This window comes from Emys orbicularis, chromosome 6 (genome assembly GCF_028017835.1).
Source record: "Emys orbicularis isolate rEmyOrb1 chromosome 6, rEmyOrb1.hap1, whole genome shotgun sequence".
Taxonomy (NCBI): Eukaryota; Metazoa; Chordata; order Testudines; family Emydidae; genus Emys; species Emys orbicularis.
In genome coordinates, this window is record NC_088688.1 from 61,528,432 (window position 1) to 61,549,556 (window position 21,125).

General features: G+C 39.8%; 1 protein-coding gene across 1 annotated transcript in view; it reads left to right on the plus strand.

Annotated features, from left to right (window-relative positions):
- LOC135880147 (endoplasmic reticulum aminopeptidase 2-like) overlaps positions 1-20,664 on the plus strand; it is a 32,689-nt gene extending 12,025 nt beyond the window's left edge. Inside the window, exons 7-19 of the mRNA XM_065406300.1 lie at positions 923-1,036; positions 1,128-1,259; positions 4,561-4,692; positions 6,754-6,822; positions 9,627-9,805; positions 9,909-9,988; positions 12,343-12,526; positions 14,159-14,315; positions 14,617-14,801; positions 15,827-15,991; positions 16,834-16,974; positions 18,637-18,718; positions 20,518-20,664. Of these exons, the coding sequence (XP_065262372.1) occupies positions 923-1,036; positions 1,128-1,259; positions 4,561-4,692; positions 6,754-6,822; positions 9,627-9,805; positions 9,909-9,988; positions 12,343-12,526; positions 14,159-14,315; positions 14,617-14,801; positions 15,827-15,991; positions 16,834-16,974; positions 18,637-18,718; positions 20,518-20,664 (1,767 nt within the window). The remainder of the gene's footprint in view (positions 1-922; positions 1,037-1,127; positions 1,260-4,560; positions 4,693-6,753; positions 6,823-9,626; positions 9,806-9,908; positions 9,989-12,342; positions 12,527-14,158; positions 14,316-14,616; positions 14,802-15,826; positions 15,992-16,833; positions 16,975-18,636; positions 18,719-20,517) is intronic.
- The last annotated feature ends 461 nt before the right edge of the window (positions 20,665-21,125 follow it).

Here is a 21,125-nt window from a genome sequence, read left to right on the forward strand (position 1 = left end):
GTGAAACTTTAAATTAGGGTGAATAAATGAAGACTCGGCACACCACTTCTGAAAGGTTGCCGACCCCTGAGCTAGCATATTGAAAATATCTATATATCTCATAAGCTACTTTACTAAATATCTTATTTACTGTATTTCTAAACTCTGGGTCAAATCTTACTCTCCTGAGGGTGGTCCCACTGACTTTAAACCAACTACTCATGCTAGTAAGGCAAGCAGGGTTTGGCCTTTAACGAACACTTTTTTATAAAACCAGTGAAACATTCTAAAGATGAATGCCGGTGACATTCATTTATGTTCAAAAAAAGATTCAAGTACTCGTCCTGTAATGGCTTTCCTAATAGTATACCATATTCAATATACTCCCCTTATTATTTATTTAAATAAAAAGAAATTGATGATTAAGAATTTGGTGTGATAAATGAACAGCACACAGTAATGATGAGCACTGCACTCATCCATTTTATTGCCACATGTTAGAGAATGACTTTCGCTGCTAACTGATGGCATAGCTTTCTGAATGCCTAGAGTGATTTCCTGAGTGGTAGGATCATTGTTTTAGGTAATAAGAAATGGCCCAATTCTAGATCCTGTCCCAGGGGAAGACTAGGGTTGGGATACCGGACATGGCACAGCACTTGCCAGAATTTGGCCTTGTCGATAGATTTATTGTTAATGTACTTATCAACTTTTTGTGACTGAGAAGAGATGTTTCACTATTAATTGGAAATCAGACATACCTCCATCTTTTAAAACACTCACTGCCGAAGTAATGTTATTGATTTAGTTGGAAAAAGTTCTTTATCCTTCCTCTCTGTCTGGGAGCCAGTAATGAACATTTTATTTCTTGATGAACCATTTGTCTTAATTCCTTTATATCTTCTTTATCTGTTTCTGAAAATATATTTTAATCTATTTTTAGTGGTTCGGTAATCTTGTTACCATGGAATGGTGGAATGACATCTGGCTGAATGAAGGGTTTGCTCGATACATGGAATTTATATCTGTTGATGCCACATACCCAGAGTTGCAAGTGGTATGTATGGTAAATTGTAGCCTGTTTCATTTATAATTCAAGATGGTTTTCCTGAAGTGAATACACAATTACCATCTTTTTACTCTTCCAGAATGATTATTTGTTAGGTACCTGCTTTGCAGCAATGGGAAGAGACTCTATGAACTCATCCCGCCCCATATCTTCAAAAGCAGAAAACCCAACACAGATCAAGGAAATGTTTGATACTGTGTCATATGACAAGGTAAATCTGCTTCATAGTCATATGTAATGGCAATTGTTTTGAGTTGTATGACTGGTTTATAACGTTACGGGCAGCATAAACAGGAAACTTGGCATTGAAATAATATTAACAACTTGCCTTTATAAAAGAACAAAACGTGTGTGTGGGGGGGCAGGATTTAGGATTAAACTAAATCGTGTAGGGCCCTCCAGAATGATGCTAAACACCCTCACCTTTCACTGACACCAGAAGAAGGGCAGCACCTTGCAAGATCACACCTTTATTCATTTTTTGACTAAAAGCACTTTAATAGCCTGGTATTATTCCATTGTAACAAATGTCAAAATGTCTGATCACTTTGGTGAGTAAAGGACTGAGCCATAAAGACTCAATCTTGCCTTTAGCGCCCAATGACTCCACTGGTAACTGGGGTATGCAGTGCTTTGTAATTCAAAGAGAGTTGCACATTGCAGGATTGTGCTCTAAAGTTTATAGAGAGAAAGAATTCAGCATTTCTCTCCATTTCTCATAGTGAATATGGAATTTCCATCTGTAGTTTCTCATCTGTTCTATAAATTCTTAATTAAATCATCTTATAACAGTCAAAATAACTAAAATACTTTGTTTATTTAATCTCGTTGTCTATGTGTAAATTACAGCTTGGAGAGAAAAAGTGCTGATACTAAGGGGAAAAAATGAGTGGTGACATTTTAGTTCCAAATGCTCTAAAATCTATCATTTTCTCACACCAGAGTGTTATAGTTGGTCTGCATTTAGTTGTCATAATACAGTTATATGCTTGGCCAAATTATTCTAAATGGTTATAATGTATGATCTGTCTACTGTGAAAGAAACTAAAATAATTAGCTAATAAAATAGTAACCTTACATGGGACAGCTGTTTGAACAATTTACAAGATTATATAGTTAATGTCTTCCTGTCAAGGGGTGGGCCCTTGTGAGTCCTTTCAGGCCTTGACCACACCACAGCAGGCCACCACCTGTAGTGCTATTTACATATATTTACACTCTCCCAGCCAGCTCCCCAACTTGCTCCTGGGGAAGGGAACAGAGCTAGCAGCAGCTCCTGACTCAGCGTACCCTGTTACGCTTCCCCACAGCATCTTAATGAAGGACATTTCCTATTGGCTGTCTGTAAAAATCACCATAAAATATTTTAAACTTTTGGGGCCAGAAGGGAATACATTTGGGTAAAGCGAAGGCAAAATAGAAAGCTTGATCAAATTTCAGCTTGAATTCTTTAACGTCCTGTTACATTGTTAGATTTCTTTTATGTTAAAGAACAAAATCTCTCTGTCACGCTCTCTGAAGTAGCTCACCGCTATGAGTGTGAGGTTCAGGTCAGACTGTCAGAAAACAGGGCAGACACCCCAAACTGGCAGCATAGTCTGTAATTAGATTTCATCAAGCCAGTAACAAATGTGCACTCCTGGATTACTGTATTAAACTCACCATGGAGTCCCAAACAGCCCCTTTAGGCTCTCCAGTGCATCTTGCCACCCAGACAAACTACACTTTGTGATGAAAGGTTATTAAAACCAAAAATCACGTCACATTAGGTTACTCCCAATCCCAAAGGATCAGTCAATGGATACTCTCGATTTTATACCAAAAACAACACTGGCAGCTAATTTCTCTAGTAAACTAACTAAAAGTTTATTAGCTAAGAAAAAGAAATTAGAATTATTGAGAGGTTAAAGTAGGTAAAATACATTAACAGGTGAGTCAAAATTTGTAAATCCAAAATGATAACAGAGTTGTAGTAATCTGCTAGGTTTCCAAAAGTTCCTCAGGGTTACCCAGAGTAATTCTGAAGATCTCTGCCCACTTGTTCAGTATTCCACCCTGTTAGAATCCAAAACAGTTCAGAGATACAGAATCGATCCCTGGATCCATTCTTATAGTGTCTTTCCATGGAAGGCAGTCTGGCAGGTGTATTCATTCACTGCATGGGCTCTTCCTTTGTTGATTAAATGCAAACAGAGTCTGTGAATTTCCACTGTCTAACACAACGACCCATGCTTTGAAGTTACCAATCTTTTACATTTACAAGGCTCCAATTTTGTGTGATGGGTAGACATAATGTAAATACAATGTGATAGCCCGAAACAATCCTTCATTAGTTTTCATCAAGTAAATTCTCATCTTAATATTAACACACACTTTTGATCTAGGGTTAATTAAGTACAGGAATGTATATAATGCAGTAGCATTCAACAGGTTCCAGATAAGTGAAGACAATATCATTCACATTTCCTTTTAACCAAATTAACATTTGAGTGAATTGGTGTACTTAGCATTTCTTTGATATTCACACACAAGTGAATTGGTCTGTGGCTCTGACATGCTGGCTTGTCAGCGTTACACTCTTTCAGAATTTTAAGTATAATTTTGAATTGGCAAGTGTATTTATTTTTATCTCTGCTTAGATTGTTGCTCAGCCTTTCATCAGGTTTGTCTTTCTCCTTTTTTTTCTCACTCTAGTTAAACTCCTTTTGACTGATCACCAAAAGCATTTTATTTCAGGCAGGATGCATAATTTCATCTGAGGTCACAACTCGTTCCGCTTTATTGGCCAGGGAGACTAAGTCCAGTCAGATATTACTTCGGGAGTCACATTCTGTGCTGATTTACACTCCATCCAATCCCAGTGAAGTCCATGGAGGTGAATGTGGCATAAATCAGCACTAAATTTAACCCTGAGGGGAAATTATTTTCTGCAGGGTGCTATATGGGAGCTGAGGAAGGACAAAATCCACCTTTCAAGCCCATGCGTGAGGCAAAGGCAGATCTGTAGCTACTTACTTTAGCATCTGGGTTAGAATAATGGTCATAGTCCCTTATGCACCTGCTGCATGTGGGTTTGTGGTCACTAGTTCCACCTAAATACAGATCCACTGATCAAGTTTGCAACTCTTTCCTCACCTGCCTCAAAACCTCCCCTAAACACTGGGTTCGGAGGATCTAGTGCCAAGTCCATTTCTTCCATACACAGGTGATGCAGCATCCCCCTTGCATACCTTCTCTTTAGCTGTCCTTCCACCCATCAGAACCATAGTGCTTCTGTGGTGTTTGGGGCTTTCTACAACTCCTATTCTCATTGCACCCTCTGTGCTTTAGTTACAGTCGGCAGCCATCATCTTGAAATAACTTGTGGCCTTTCATCTTGGTGACTTTTCACCTTTTATGTTCTCAAAATTCTCCATGTGTTAACAATTTTGCATTGTTGTATAACATAGTTATAGCTATTTCAAGGCAGCTGGAATTTATATACTGATTCAACTGTGTCAAATCATCTGCAGGGGGCTTGCATTCTGCACATGCTGCGGAACTTTCTGACTGAAGAGGTGTTCCAGAATGGAATAATTCATTACTTAAAGAAACACAGTTATAGTAATGCAAAGAATAATGATCTCTGGACCAGCTTGGCTAATGTAAGTTCCCTTCTTTTATTTTAGATAACATAAAGCACACTCCTATACATATGCATCTGGGGTGAAACTTACCCCCATGCAGACAGCTAGCACAAGGTCTATGTGCAGTTTAAATCCCATTTAAGCCTTGTTTTGAGGACACAAATAGTGTGTAGCTCTTGTGCTTGTCTTTGTGCATCGGAGTGAATTTCACACCCCAGTGACTTTCTTGCACTCAGTCTCAATGTGAAGCTGTTCAGAAAGTCAGTCATTGTAAATGGGCTTTTTAAATCTTTAAGAGACTTAGAGAAAATGTTTACAAAATACAAATAGATTTAAAATTTGAGAGGCATGTTGGCAGAAACTCAGAGAGAAGAGAGCTGCAGAATGGAAGGGCATATTGATTGTGACTAATTCCTGTCAAAGTCAGCGCCTTGAGGGATTAGGTTGTAAGTGTGGAGTTGGGAGAACAAATAGACACATTTCACTGTATATGTAACAATGTGAACTGTAATATTAGGAGCAAAAAATTTCATTAAATAGATTCAGCTGAGTTGAGGTGATGCCCTAAAGACTAGTAGAGCAATAATAAACTCCATACATCATTTGATACAATAGGAACTACTGTTGTGCAAGGAATGATTTCAGATGTGGAAGAATTAGCAATGGGTACAAACGATTACTGCAGGGCAGTTCATCAGCTGAGTTTATGATGTGACTTTGTTGAAATGATCATAAGACTTTAGGTCTCAAAGGTAATAGCAACCTTAGCATAATAATCCATTTGATAGAATAAAGGTCATATCTTGTACACTTTTTCCGATGACAAAAAGATAATGGGCGTGTTCTTCAACTGCGTAAATGAGCATAGCTTCATCAAAGCCAGTGGGGCTATGCCCATATTGACTAGATAAGGATCTAGTCCAGTGGCCAGATCAATCCCTGGTATAATTCCATTGACTTTAATGGAGTTTTTTATTCCTAATGCTTCTGTTTGCATGGTTACATGTACAGGGTCGTGGATCTATTTGTTCTCTCAACTTCACAATGAAAGCCCAGCTTTCACAGTCTAATCATTAATGGGAAGTGCATCAAACAAAGTATTTGGCTGGGGTCAAACCCATAGACAAGGTTACCCAACAATGAAGCATCATCTATTGGATATACCAAGTTCAAGGAGAAAAAATTACCCAATATTCCATTCTGCAACCTAACTAACAACATTCATACAAACCAGGAAAAGTCAGCATCTCAGATATAATAGAGTTGAGTATTATTAGCCAAGCAGTGAGTCACTTAATGGAAAGTAGAAAACAAGTGAGGGCATGTGCAGTACAAATGGAAGAACACTGGGTCCAAGGAGAACTCTGAGCCTGAGGGGCTATACAACACTCCCAGGTCATATTTAAAAAAAGAAAAAAGAGGAAGCAAACTGGTTATGGTCTACTATAAAATATGTGACGTCTGTAAAGATTACATCCCAAAACCAAGTCAGTAACTTCTAAACATTTTTTAAAAGATATGATTATGAGCAATGTCAAGTTTATTCACATCAAGAAGCTTTAGTCATAAAAATTTATTGGAATCAGCCTGCTACTTAACATCAGGACTAGGCAGCTGGAAATGGGCAGTCTGAACACTGAGTTATAGTGTCTACAGTTCTAGGCAAGAGATCAAAGAAATCAAAATTGCACAGGTGGGACTGTTGCTGGTGGTTGGGTGAATACTTGAGGGGGACCAAGTTTAAAGGGTGATTTACTGATCTAAACAGCAGTTGTACAAAGGGCAAATTCTGGATGTGACAGATTGTACCAGAAAATGACTTGAGAGGCATATTTCATGTTTTTAGGGGCAATTTCACCAGCAGGTTTTGATAATTTGACTCAAAGTATTACTAAAGGCTTTAGAATGTTTCTAACTGGGGATAACTGGGGATAACTGATTTTAAGTGTTGGTAACTGGCTGAGATTTTTCTCTTGCTGGATAACAATTGCTAACATTGAAATAAGAAATCAGGACTATAGTAAATGGTATTTTCAGTATGACTTGCTAATCCTGTTTTGAAAATGTGTATTTTTACAGACATGTTCAGAAGAGGACTTTACTTCTGGTAAATTTTGTTACAGCAAAAGTCAGGTGGCTAAGAATGCAGTGAGTACATATTGCTATCTGCTTTCTCTTTATTAGACTAGTACAGAAAGAACTAATCAGTTGCATCCTTGTAATTTAATCATTAATGTAGATCTCTATTGAGCAGATACTTCAGCGTCCGCTTCACTGACATTGTGGTTGTGCTGAAGTAGTATTGAGTAAGATTGTATATCTGCTTTTCACTTGGGTCCCTTATAAAAATAGGATGTGTGTTTCATGAGGCAATCTCTGTGAGAAAAAAAATTGACTAAATAAACAACTGCAGATACTTAAATTTGTCAGGGAAAAAAAAGGAAAACAGCAGTGGCAAAGAAATAAAGACAAGGATGAGACTGCAGAAGGGCAACAAGGCTTTCTAATCAATTTAAAAGGACCCACTAAGCTCCACTGTCAAATATCATCACATCAAATGACTTTAGCCAGGGCTTTGGAATGTGAGTGTAATAGAACATCATTATACAGCCTGACATGGCTGTGATCACTTGTGAAAGCAGGCTAGAAAATATCAACAACTTAAAAAGAAACTATCAGATCAGAGTCCGTGTGCGTGCGCACACATGAAAAAAGTGCCCTTACTTGTGTTACAGATAGCATTTCAGATGATTACAAATGCAAAAAAAAATTCTAATATACTTTTCACCATTTTTATTTAGAGTATTTTTTATTTTTTATTTTTTTTTAGTATCTTGACTGAGTCAGTTACCTTTGGGTATAAGTACAGGGGATTTGCTGTTTGTACCTTTCACTCCAGTTTTTCTTGTGAGTGGGTGAAGCACATCTTTGGTCAAATCAAGAGTAGACTTTGCATTCTCGGTGTGTCCCCAACATCATCCCCGATGGAGTAAATCTGCCTTTGAGCAGGGGATGTCGTTGGGCAGCCACATAAGTGCAGTGTACCTGCTATAGAAGTCGGGGTGTCCCTCTTCAAGATTCATGTGAAACTTAGTGGCACCTGCAGCGGGCTCTGGGCCACCAGCCCTGAAGGGCGGACGATGTGGCTCTCAGTTTTTAACATGTATTAGGTCAGATTCACTGACACACTGTGGCTACTCTGTTCCTTTGGCCAATTAATCCAGGTTTACAGCTGTTTTGCATCACCTTTGCGGTACAATGCAACTGAAGTGTACTGATGAACCTGGTCCAACAGCTGTTCCACTGTTAGGCATAAAGCTTGGGTATAATTAGAAGAACAGAGTGTTCAACCTGACCTAGCACTGTTTTGTTATGCCTACAGAACCAGTTGTCATCTTGGCAGCATTGGAGACCCAGTCTATCCCAGGTTGATCTCTAGTACAATTGCTTCTTGGGTAGAGACATTTGTTCTGCCTTTTCAATGGGCCATCAAAGAGCCTCGTGATAAGGATGCAATGAATGAACCCCTTGCTTACACTGGTTTTAGATTAAAGGAGTCACTCCTGATGTACACCTGTGTAACAGAGAGGAGAATCAGTCTCACTATATTTATCTTGAAATTAAATACATATTGTGACGTTGTGCAGTCTATATGGTTTTATAAAAATATAAGTGAATATAATGTAACTGGGATATGCTTCATGCAAAAGGTCTCTTGTAAGGTATCATTACAAAGCTCATAATCTACTGAGTGTGATCATCCTATTTGTAGAAATGTACCACTCTTGTATCTAAAACTAGAAATATAAAACATAACTCTGAGGGCCTATTGTAATTATATAAAGTGTGGGCCATTAAGGATGGTTTGGAATCTTGATGACTCCCATTGTCTGTAGATGGCTGTATTTACCTGTGAGTCTTCCTGTATATGTGTGTGCTGGCATGTGAGTAATGAAGTCTTGTAGTGACATGTGATCATGTCACCTGAACTGGAATCCATCTTTAACCTGGTGCTTTTCCAGTGAGGGGGGTGGAAACCCAGAGGGACAAAGGGTTCCCGCCTTACGCAAAAGATATATAAAGGGGTGGAAGAGAACAGAGAGGGAGAGGAGCCATCATGAAGAATCCCCTAGCTATCACCTGAGCTGCAACAAGAGCTGTACCAGGGGAAAGAATTGTGCCCAGGCCTGGAAGGTGTCCAGTCTGAGAAAAACTTACTGAAGCATCTCTGAGGGTGAGATTATCTGTATTTAGTTTGATTAGACATAGATTTGCGCATTTTATTTTATTTTGCTTGGTGACTTACTTTGTTCTGTCTGTTACTACTTGGAACCACTTAAATCCTACTGTCTGTATTTAATAAAATCACTTTTTATTTAGTAATTTACTCAGAGTATGTATTAATACCTGGGGGACCAAACAACTGTGCATATCTCTCTATCAGTGTTATAGAGGGCGAACAATTTATGAGTTTGCCCTGCATAAGCTTTATGCAGGGTAAAACGGATTTATTTGGGTTTAGACCCCATTGGGAGTTGGGCATCTGAGTGCTAAAGACAAGCACACGTCTATGAGCTGTTTTCAGGTAAACTTGCAGCTTTGGGACAAGTGATTCAGACCCTGGGTTTGTGTCTGGAGCCAGATGGGAGTGTCTGGTTCAGCAAGACAGGGTGCTGGAGTCCTGAGCTGGCAGGGAAAACAGAAGCAGGGGTAGTCTTTGCACATCAGGTGGCAGCTCCCAAGGGGGTTTCTGTGATCCAACCCGTCACACATATTTTCCTGAAGACTGCTAAAATATTTGTCTTTTTTTCCTTAAGATATTTTGTGGATGTGGCTGTAATTTTAAAACAAATGACTAAGATATTTTTTGACTTCAGAGTAGTATTTGATAATATCTGAAAAGTGACAGGTCATGTTGGGGTAAATAACTTTCTGTTTTGCACTTTTTTCAGCATATCTATTATGTTGATGAACATTTTGATATCGCAGAGATAATGAACACATGGACACTCCAGAAAGGAATTCCATTGATTATTGTCGAACAAAATCAGAAGAGAATTAAAATAAGACAAGAACGCTTCTTGAAAGGCATTTTCCCACATGATCCTCAATGGGCCTCAATGCAGATTGGGTAAGTGCAGGCACATGCTGATGATGCTTGTAGAATTTGATTTACATATTTGAACCCCTATTGACATTTTGGTGTCATTTTACTGTTCTCTTCTCCTTTTTAGCTTCCTCTGGCATGTTCCCTTGACATACATCACAAGCCACTCCAAAACTATTGGAAGACATTTACTGAAGAACCACTCAGGTATAGATTGACTTGTCAATGTCCTGTTTTGTGTTGTAGACATACTTTCTTAATACTGCTCCTGCTTATACTGTAGTCCCTTAATTCTCATTTAAAAAAGAATCCCTGATCCCAGCATAGTTACAAATACAGGACCTTCCTGGAGAGTGGATCCCTGTTAATAGCAGTTGCTTGCATTTTCACATTGCTAGAAAATCTTTAATATGAAGATTAAAAAGGTGATTGTGTCTGCTTTTCTGTAAAGCCTCTTTTAGACATTTTAAAACTTATTTTTCCCTTCGGAAAAGGTCTTGTCATAATTATTTACCTTGAAAGGGCCAAATTCTCCATTCTTTAATGAAGCAGAACTTCCATTGAAGGCAATGGGGCACAGAGCACAGAAAACCCACAGCATAAGAATTAATATAGGGAACTGGAGAGCACTGGGATGGTTGCCTACATTTTTGTTAATTGAAAATTGTGGTAGATCAGGTGGGAAAACTGCAGGGTTCCTTCATAGCCACCATTTTAGAACAGGCATCATTTTAGAATTTTTTTTTAAAGCAACAATGAAGATCTTTAAAAAGCAACAGAGAGTCCTGTGGCACCTTTAAGACTAACAGATGTATTGGAGCATAAGCTTTCGTGGGTGAATACCCACTTTGTCAGACGCATGTAATGGAAATACCCACGAAAGCTTATGCTCCAATACATCTGTTAGTCTTAAAGGTGCCACAGGACTCTCTGTTGCTTTTTACAGATCCAGACTAACACGGCTACTCCTCTGAATGAAGATCTTAAAATTTCCAAACCTTCTAGTCTACTAAACAGAATTCAAAACAGATGTGCTTACAGTTACTTTAAAACATCAAAAGTGCCCAAGGATACAAAATTACCACCACAATAGTGCAGTTTGTGAGAATTTCTAGGTCCCGTTATACAAGATCTTGATGATCTGGTAAATCTTTTCTGTGGTGCCATCTCCCCAATGGAAATTCCCCTTTAAGGACAGCACCTGACTGAAAGTTGAAGTCCTTGATATTGTGGCTCCAAAAAAGTGATCAGGATTGGGGGCCAGAGCTGCTGCAGAGTGTAAGGGTTTCCATGAGTGTGAACTTGGCTTCCAGCCAATCCACCTTAGGGGTAGATTTTGTGACCTGATCCACAAATCTCACCTCCTCATGTAAGGATATGGGGAAATATGCATGAGGGAATTTCTTAGAGACTTACTTCCCATGAGCCACATCCCACAGGCTTTTGAGCAAGAGCTGGAGATCTGGACAGGCCACTTTGTATGATGGTTTGATTGCACCTTTACCAAAGGCACATCAATTAGTACATTTTAAATAGATGAGGGCTAGGTACTACGGATATATGCTCAGTTTAAATTTTGTAAATACTTCACTTTGGAGAAGTGCTGCAAGTTGGCATTGTCCTCAGGTGTGGCTCCTCTCCTGCCTTCTCCCTGCAGAAACTGCCTTCACCCTGTCCTTTTATTTTAAGTTCCCTCCGCCCTTTTCACAAGAATCCCTATACAACATTCTATTTAAAATGTTGACCTAGCTTTTGGCCCTCCCACCAGCGTCTGATGGGAATAGAGGTCTTCTGACTCTGAACCTCTGTGTGGCTAAGCTCGGCTAACCCTGTTTCTCCCTCTCACCCTTGCAATTCCTTCCTGTGCCGCTTCTTATCAACCCTGGGCTCCTGGGGTAATTGGCTCCACCAGCCAGCCTGATTGACTGATTACCCCATCAGCTTTCTCTAGGGGAACTAATTAATATCAGAGTGATCAGAGTGCAGGCTCACCTGCTTGCACCCTACACTCTGTCACAGGTACTTAGAATAATCAAAGGCATTGAAGAACCAGCCAAGTGTAATATTTCCCACCAATCCCACTTACTACTCAACATGGAGCTACATTTTTATTTTCTGCTTTATTTCTTCATATGAGTTACTATCAATGAAGCACTCAGGACCTGAAAACTTGTTAACTAGTACAACTTCTCTAGCAATACAGGAATCTGAATTCATGGTGAAATGCAAGGATCTACATCTGTCTCCAAGAATAGAGACTTAATTGGCTAAAATTTGCTATTAAAAATTATAGAAAACATTTATGAAACAAGAAACATAACCTATGATCGTACACTAAAAATGTCTGGCTTTAAGATTTAATTGGCTCAACTATGTTTATGATCTGGACAGTTACTTATTAATTATGACTAATAAAAGGGCTTGAGGATTAATACCATGCAATCTTTCCATGGATTTCAGATCACCTTTCTGAAGTTTAGATATCCTGGAAGTATTTTTGGTCACATTAGAGAATGTCACTAAGAATGTTTAACTGTTTCAGTAACTTTTTCTGCTCTCAGATACCATAGAACTGGAAGAAGATGTCAATTGGGTAAAATTCAATGTGGACATGAATGGCTATTACATTGTGCACTACGAAGGGAATGGATGGGACACAATCATTAAACTGTTGAATCAGAACCACACGCTGTTCAGCTACAAGGACCGAGCCAACCTGATCCACAATGCATTTCAGCTAGTCAGGTAATAATTGTTCTTTAAAAAAAAAATTCTTATGGCACAATTTGCAGCTGTCAGGACTTTGATTATGACCTCAAGGGCCAGATATTTTAAGGATCTCCCTCCCTGCAAGTTGAATTCCTCTGGGATGGATTTGTCTTCTCTGAGTTAAATTCCTTCATCACCCACCCTCTGATTGTTATTAATATAGCTGAACCCTTGCCTTTGATTGCACAAAATAGTTAGATATTTAACAAGGCACACATCTACAGGTTGGGGATGTCTCCACACAGAGCAGCACTGTTGTCTTCTTTTTCAAGTGAGATCTGTGCAAATTTCTTTCTCTGTCTCCCACTCTCCCTCCCACCTCCTTCCAAAAGACTTTCCCTTTGGCTGTCATGCATGGTGACATTAATTTAGCTGATATAAAATGGGGAAAGGAGGCCTGAAAGAAACATTGGGAATGGGGATATTGTTAACAGATGTACAAGGAGGTTCTGTCTTCTCCCTGCTTGCACTGAAGTGATTTGCATCCCAGTAGGTGCCCTGAAGGAGTAGTCCCACGCTCCTTTGCCCACAGGGATTGCAGCAAAGAATGGCGGGATGTGCAAGGCAAGGGAGGCTTCTGGCATATTCATTCTTCATGCCCTTGCATAAGCATTAGTCATACCACGCTGGAAGAAGAGCAAGGGGCAATGGATGTGGTTCAATGAGGCCGCAACTTTATTCATTTTAAAATGTCTGGGAGTACCTGGCAATACATTGTACAGTTCAGGTCATCATTCTTTCTTTAATCACGCCCACGTAATTTCCAACCTGGTCCCAGCTATCTTGCTGCTAGGACCCTGCCACGTTCCCCTCGTATGAGGATTAAGGCTAGAAAAGGAGGGTGGTTGGCTCCTCACCATACCAGACATAGGAGCTGCAAATTCCCCTTCCTCGGCTTCCTTAAGGGATGCTTTCTTTTAAATCTTTTTCCAATCCACTTTATCCAATGACTGTATCCTTCCATAACGAGTACCTGCACTGGACGTCTGCCACAAGTTTTACATACTATGTTGCAACATCATAACCTAACCCCCTGCCCCACTGGGTCCCAGACCCACTGCGGGGAAAGAAAACCCTGCCCACTCCCTTCCCACCGTGGCCATACAGGCAATGAGAGAAAAATTCCTTCCCAGCCCCCAAGGATATAGGGCGACTAGCATAATTCCCACAGCAGGTCATGAGGAAACCCTGTCCTTTTCAGATCCCACGGGTGGGAGGGTGAGTGCTGCCAGCCCAACCCATGTGAAAGACGGCTTCCGCTGTTGCACGGGTGTAGATACTCCCCACTCTTCCAGTCAGCTGGAAGGGCAGTGCCCTCCTCTCCCGGGTCCAAACACTACTTGCTCTCTCTCCCCCCATGCCTGGCTCCATCCAGGTAAACAGCCTGGAGACAAGGATCCAGCACATACAGTTGCAATGAGCACAATGTAGCCCTTAGATCCTAAGGTTCTTGTGGCAGGAATACACCTGTGTGTGCTTTGTAAAGCACTCTATACATCTGTGTTGCTCTTTAGGCAACAAATACTACTAATAACATTGCCACTCCTTTCCTTCCCTTAATATATCATTAGAAAGACATTAACTTATTCCAAACAACCTCTTTCTCAGTGCAGGAAGGCTATCACTGGATAGAGCTCTTGATCTGACGCAATATCTCCAACATGAATCCAGTAACATAGTACTTCTGCAAGGCCTGGGTTACCTGGCAGGGATCTATCGCATGATGGAGAGAAGAAATATTTCCGATGTCACAGAAAGCCTCAAGGTTCACTGTTAAGAATCTAACCATATCGTTTTATGCATGTATTTGTTCATTAACTTTAATCTGTATTTGTTTTGATGACACTTCTTGGTGACACTGAAGAGTTGAAAGATGGATAACAACCTTCTTTGTAACTAGAACAGCTGTTACCTGTTAATATAATTATGTATATTTTGATACACTTATGAAATATGGAAACACTGCTCTTAATGCAGAGTTTACTGCTTTTATTAGAACTTTGGAATATGCTCAGGATGGCAGATTTCATTGCTTGTAAATGAACTGTGCCATGTTCTCTCTGCAGCGGTACATTCTGCAGCATTTTAAGCTGGTGATTGACAGGCAGACCTGGAGTGATGAGGGCTCCATCTCTGATAGAATGCTACGTTCTGCTGTCCTCGAGCTTGCGTGTGACCTGCAATATCCTCCCTGTGTCCAGAAGGCAAATGAGCTTTTCAGCAAGTGGATGGAATCGGGTGGAAATTTAATGTAAATAATTTGTATTCTTCCTAATGTTCTTTTTTGCTTAGGTTTTTTTATTTTACCGTACTTTTAGGTTGTTCTCCAACATAAGATTTGGAGAAAAAGCAATTTATTGTAAACTAAATAGGAAACTGTTGTTTCCTGAAATGAAACAGTAACAGAAAATCTTATGTTCTAGAGTAAAGGTGTTATATACATCATATTGTCATGTAACCCATGCTTACTCATTGTGCCTGTCTGTCCCTGTCTACTGGCTGGACCATACACAGGTCTAGGAGTCTGTACTGCCTTTGAGCTTACAGACCACAGTTTCTTAGCTCAGGCAGTAGCTCACAGTTTTAGATCCAGAGGTTCTGGGCTCAGTTCACCATTGTTGACATCTCATCCAGGACATTATATTACAGTAGCATAAAATCCTTTTCTGGCTAAGTACTCTTTAGCTGTTTGATATTTTCTTCCCACTTTGTTATTATTATTATTAATAATAGTATTTTATTTATTATCTGTTTCGAATAGCACTCACAATGTGCAAATTGCTGTAAAAACATAAAGGAAAGTTAGTCCCTGTTTTGAAAAAATTGACCCACTCTGGCCCTGATCCTGCATTGGGATCTACAAGTGAAGACCCCTGCATCCATGCAAAATTCCATTGATTTCAAGTGGACTCCATAGAGGAGAAGGGTCTGTGTCAGTATAAAGCAACAGAGAGTACTGTGGCACCTTTAAGACTAACAGATGCATTGGAGCATAAGCTTTCGTGGGTGAATGCCCACTTCGTCGGATGCATGGGCATTCACCCACGAAAGCTTATGCTCCAATGCATCTGTTAGTCTTAAAGGTGCCACAGGACTCTCTGTTGCTTTTTACAGATCCAGACTAACACGGCTACCCTTCTGATACTGTGTCAGTATAGTCCATTGTAAGATCAGGGCTTGCTTTTTCAGCCATTTAATTGACTTTAATTCAACCATTAAAAACCCTACATCACAAATCTGAATAAAACTCTATTTCTTATATTCTTGATTATTTAGTAACGTTCCTTCTGATGTCCTGGAGACTGTGTATTCTGTTGGATCTAAAACAGCTGATGGCTGGAATTTTCTTTTGGAGAGATATAAAGTGTCCATGTCTGGTGCTGAACAGGGAAAGATCTGTTCAGCTTTGGCAAGCTGCAAACATGGTGCAAAACTAACAAGGTAGGAATTGTAACATGGGATGACTGTTTACTCACGTATTCTTCTTTCACTGTATAGTTAAATTGGTGCTCATGAATCTCAAAATGAGCTAGTCAAAGCCTACTCATCTGAAAGTTGTAGCTGCTTGACACACGTTTTTACTTGTTTTTTATGTATACACCTTGATTTCTGAGCATGACAGAGAGGAAAGGTGGGTGAGGTAATATTTTTTTATTGAATAAACTTCTGTCAGTGAAAGGGACAAGCTTTTATTTTGTTTCCACCAACAGAAGCTGGTCCACTAAAAGATATTACCTTGCCCACCTTATCTCTCTAATATCCTGGGACCAACATGGCTACAACACCACTGCAAACAACAATAGAGGACTCATGATATGCTAAATCTCTTAGGAAGATAATAGCAGCCATTTGTCCTTAAATGAATCCCTTATGAAAAGTCACAAACTGGATATATGTCTTTTTTTACCTCCCTATATACCTGTTTTCCATCATGATAATAGGATAGTTAAGAGAATGAACAGGAAGAATCAATCTTCATCTGGCCTATTATTCCGAGCCACTGGTCCAAGGGAATAAGTGTTCAAAGCTGGTGTCAGGTTGTAGGTAGCCAGTAGCTATGAGCCCTTGAAGCATTTCATAATGCTTGAGATAAAACTGAAAAAGAGAAGTTACACAAAACAATTTCCTGTAAGTGCAAGTAACCAAGAAATACTTCATTTTTTTTATCCTGGCTGAGATCACATTAGAGGCCTGATCTTTCAAAACTTGCTAGCATATATCCATATATAAATATATAACCTAGCCTTTTCTTGGTTTCCTGGGGATGTTTTTTGATGCTTTAGGTTGCTGGAGCTTGCAATGGAGGGACATATTATCAAGACTCAAGATCTGTCATCAGTTATCTATAGTGTCAGCACAAATCCAGCTGGACAACATCTTGCATGGAAGTTTGTAAAGAAAAATTGGAGCAAACTGCTAGAAAAGTTAGTATTTGTAACTGACAAAAACTGATTTGTTTTTATTGGAAACAGCATGTTTAGGCCATAGGACTGAGAGTCAAGAGTGATAGAGTCTAGTTTCAGCTCTGCTGCTGACTCAGTGTGCTACATTGGGCAAGGAACTTCACTGCCCCGTGACTCAGTTTCCCCTCTGAAAAAGGAGGATAATACTTAACCACCTTTGCACAGAGCTTTGAGATCTCTGAATGGAAAGTGCTATATAAATGCTGACTATCTCTGTTATATTGAGTTTTAACTTTTGAATTTTTTTCTTGATTTTGAAAAATTCTATTATAAAGATGAACAAGCATCTGTAATGCCTCTTCTTAATTGAGTTTTCAATCTCAGAATCACTGATACTGGGTAGAGAAGAACTATAGTAAACTCAGGGAACCATGAGATGAAAAGTTGTGCTCTAATCCTGCATTATAAATAAATAAATAAATTTTGGAGAGACATTGTGGAGAGACTATTCCAGAAAGTATGAGGGAACAATAAAAAAAGCTATTGAGGCAGTGAGTGCACACTGCAGCCGCAGAGCAGGCATTTAGGGCAGCCCTGCCTGCCTCTTCTCCCCACTGGCTGGAGAGCCCTGAATAAACAAGAACCTCTTCAGAGGTGGTGTAGTTAGAATATGCAAGTGAGTGCATTGGGTTCAGCCTTGAGCTGGGAGAAAATTTTTGGACAAAACTTTTTTTTGGTGAAAAATGCAGATTTGGCAGCACCAAAACTTCAAATTCTTGTTGGTTTTGCAGAATTGTTTTGACATGGAAAAATACCAACCAAACAAAACATTTTAGAAAAAAATGAAACTTTTTGTTTTGACATTTGTGAAACAAAATGTTTGGATATTTTGGTTTGAAACAACTTTTTGTTCGGAAATGTCCTTTAACTTTTATTTTATTTTTTTTAAATGTCACCAAAAGTCTCACAATTGAAACAAAGTATTTTGTTTTGAGTCCAATTTTGTTTTGAGTCCAATTCAACTCAAATAATTCTTTTCAACTTTTTGAGTCACCAAAAGTTCAAAAAAACTTTTGGTGTGACCCAAAACAAATTTTAAAAAATGTATCTGAATTGTCAGCAAACCAAAATCTCAGTTATTCACACCTCTCTAGTCCAGACACTCCATGCGTAGCTGTGTAGTGGTTGCTGTATTCCAATGTGCAGGTGGGGTTGGGTCTAGGTTGAGCATAGCGAGGGGGTTCTGGATGTGTGACTGTGAGAGTCCACTTGCCATCCCTCTCCACTGATGAATGGGAGATGGGGGCACAGCAGCTTTTTGACTAGCCCTGATGCTAAGGCAGTAGCTGCAGAGCAGTATTGCCACCACTCCAAGGCCTGGAGAGAAGACTGTGGAAAGCTCCTAACAGCAGAAACACAGAAACTTATAATGGGGATTTACAGGAAAGACCGGAAATAATAGGCACATCCTCCCACAGGGGCTAAGCACTCAGCACTTCCAGGCACAAGAGACCAAGAATAGAAATTGAACCTGTCTCTTGTGTGGCAATGAAGAGTAATATTTACAAGTCACTAGCCTGAACTGATATTAATATGTATTGCTATAGATTACGTTTATTGCTACTAACATTTTACATGGAGATACATTAATAAGGTCTGTAATTTTCTCCTCTTTTTCCTCAGATTTCCTCTGGGGTCCTTCTCAATCAGAACGATTATAATTGGAGCAACAGCACAGTTTTCTTCAAAACAAGAGCTGGAAGAGGTTAGTCTGAGGCCAAAAGTAAAACAGGTGTCATCTGCATTCTCGTTGCTACTTAAATCATTGTCCTTCTTGCTGCATTTTGAGTTTTTGGATTTTTACTACGTGTCAGCACGCTCTAAGTGTAAAGCCTCATGAGACTGTATCTGTGACAGAGGCAGGGTACTTTTGGTCCCAAGTACAATAAGAGGCTAGCTCCAGCTTCCCTGTGGATGCTGGGGGAAGAGCTATAAGAAGGGCTCATGGGAAGAGAAGACCGTGTGCCCAAGTATTGAGTGAACCCCAGGTTGAGTAAACTTATTAGGCTTGTTTTGCTTATTTAAATTGTTTTTTAAATTATGCCATTTACACCTGCTGATCAAAACTGCTTTATTTCTGCTCAGCCACCCCACCAGTCTACCCATGAAATATACTGTAATGTGTAAATGTTAGTGTTCAACTATATAAAATTGTATTACAATCCAAGACCTGCCCCATACCATGTCCTCTAAAATGATCTCTGAGTGTTAGGTTTTGTTTTGTGAGTCAGTGGGAATTGCGGGTGCTCGGCACTTGGCAAGATTAGGCCCTAAAGGAATAATCTCCAACACCACTGCAAATAGATTTAGAATTTGTCTAGAACTATACATCCCACTTTCATTTTGGCCTGATCCTGCACCTTTGAAATCAATGGGAACAGTGTTGGGTCCTGAATGTGGATTTCTATCATGTGAAATGTTCAAGCAGTGTAATGTGGCGCTTTATGTTCTGTACTGAGGCTTGGCTTTTGGCGTGATCTCCAGCACCGCACTCGGCACTAGGCCCCAGGTGGTGCCTCTTTCCCCACTCCCCATCCCTCCAAAATATGGCCTTTGGCAAACACTGCAGAATGGAACCAGCCAGAGACTCTAGCCAGTCTGGAAGTAGCCAGAGCAGGAACCTTGGGACATTCAGAGACCTTTCTACACCTTTTATTGCATTTCCTCTGCTCCTGTACTGATTGGCTGTTTGCTCCAAACCTCTCCCTCCTTCTTCACCTCAGCTTCACTCCACACCTGCCCTTCTTACCCTCTTGTCTCCTGCCCTGTCCTCACTTCCCTTTCCTTTTCTTTCCATTTAGCTTATGCCCTCCTACATAAATCCACCCCCCAAAACATCATGTCACTAACATGAAGTTTGCTGCCATCACATTGTTCGTTCTGCTTGTGTGTTCTAACCCTCACTTTGCCCTGTGCCTGTCTTGTCTATTTAGATTTTAAGCTTTTCGGGGCATGGACTGTCTGCTACTCTGTTTGTGCAGTGCCTAGCACAATGGGGACCCATTCTCCATTGGTCCTTAACAATGCTTATTATGGCAGTGCTTGTTAATAATAAGTTCAGTGTGTCTCAGAGAAAACACAATGTAAATTGAGGTTATGGTCCAAGGTAGTAACACTATACACTGAATCATGTTAGAGCTCTTTTTTAGGCTGTACACTCTTGGGACCGGGATTTATCACTTAGTTTTCTGTAAGTAGCATGCCTATGTAACCCACTGGTTAGTGTATGTTACAGGTCCTCCCGTGTGCCAGATCCACAGAAGATATGTATTTGTTACAGCCCTAGCTAGGAAGCCTTGATTCTTTAGTCCAAGGTGTTGCAGCTCAGGCTTGTAGCCCTGGAGGTCACCCCTTCAGTCCCTAGTTTGTTGGCCAAGGTGGGGGCTGTCACACTTACAGATGTCACAATGGTAATAGTGAGCTTTTTCATAAGTAAAAACTATCACTAATGTCATTATTTTCTTCAGATCTGATCGTAACCTTTTTAATTGATATCTTATATAGGTGAAGTTGTTTTTTGAATCTGTAAAGGAGGAAGTGTCACAGCTGAGAGCACCCCAGATTGCCGTGGAGAATATTGAGAAGAATATAAAATGGCTGGAGAGAAATTTAGTTACATTAACAAAATGGATATTAGAGAATCTTAAGTAAAGCTGCTTGAGATCAGATGAAAGAGTGCGGTATTACTGTGTGCTTTAAAATAACACATTTAAAATCAAACTAGATATTTTTTCCTCTGAACAGGTGCATAATTGCTACAGTACTTTATTGAACATCAGTCTTGTTGAATTATGCAGTTCATTTAATGAAAACCTTCCTGACATCTGATCATTTATTTTTATGAAATTTGGACTGCCACGTTTACACTGGTTTTGCATTTGTCTTTATATGTGGTTCTGTTTGGATATTTAGGTGTTTAAGCCAATTGAAGGACAGTAGCTATAGACTTGGCAGAGTGTGTGTATGTGTATGTGCATGTGTGTGTGGTTTTGATTTCACAAGAACCCTTGTAAAATTAACTTTGAAGTCCCAGGGTGGGATACATATGTAACTTAGGCCTTCTACTAAATTTCTTAACAGCTGCATAGAACCTAGCCCTGCCACTGTGTGCC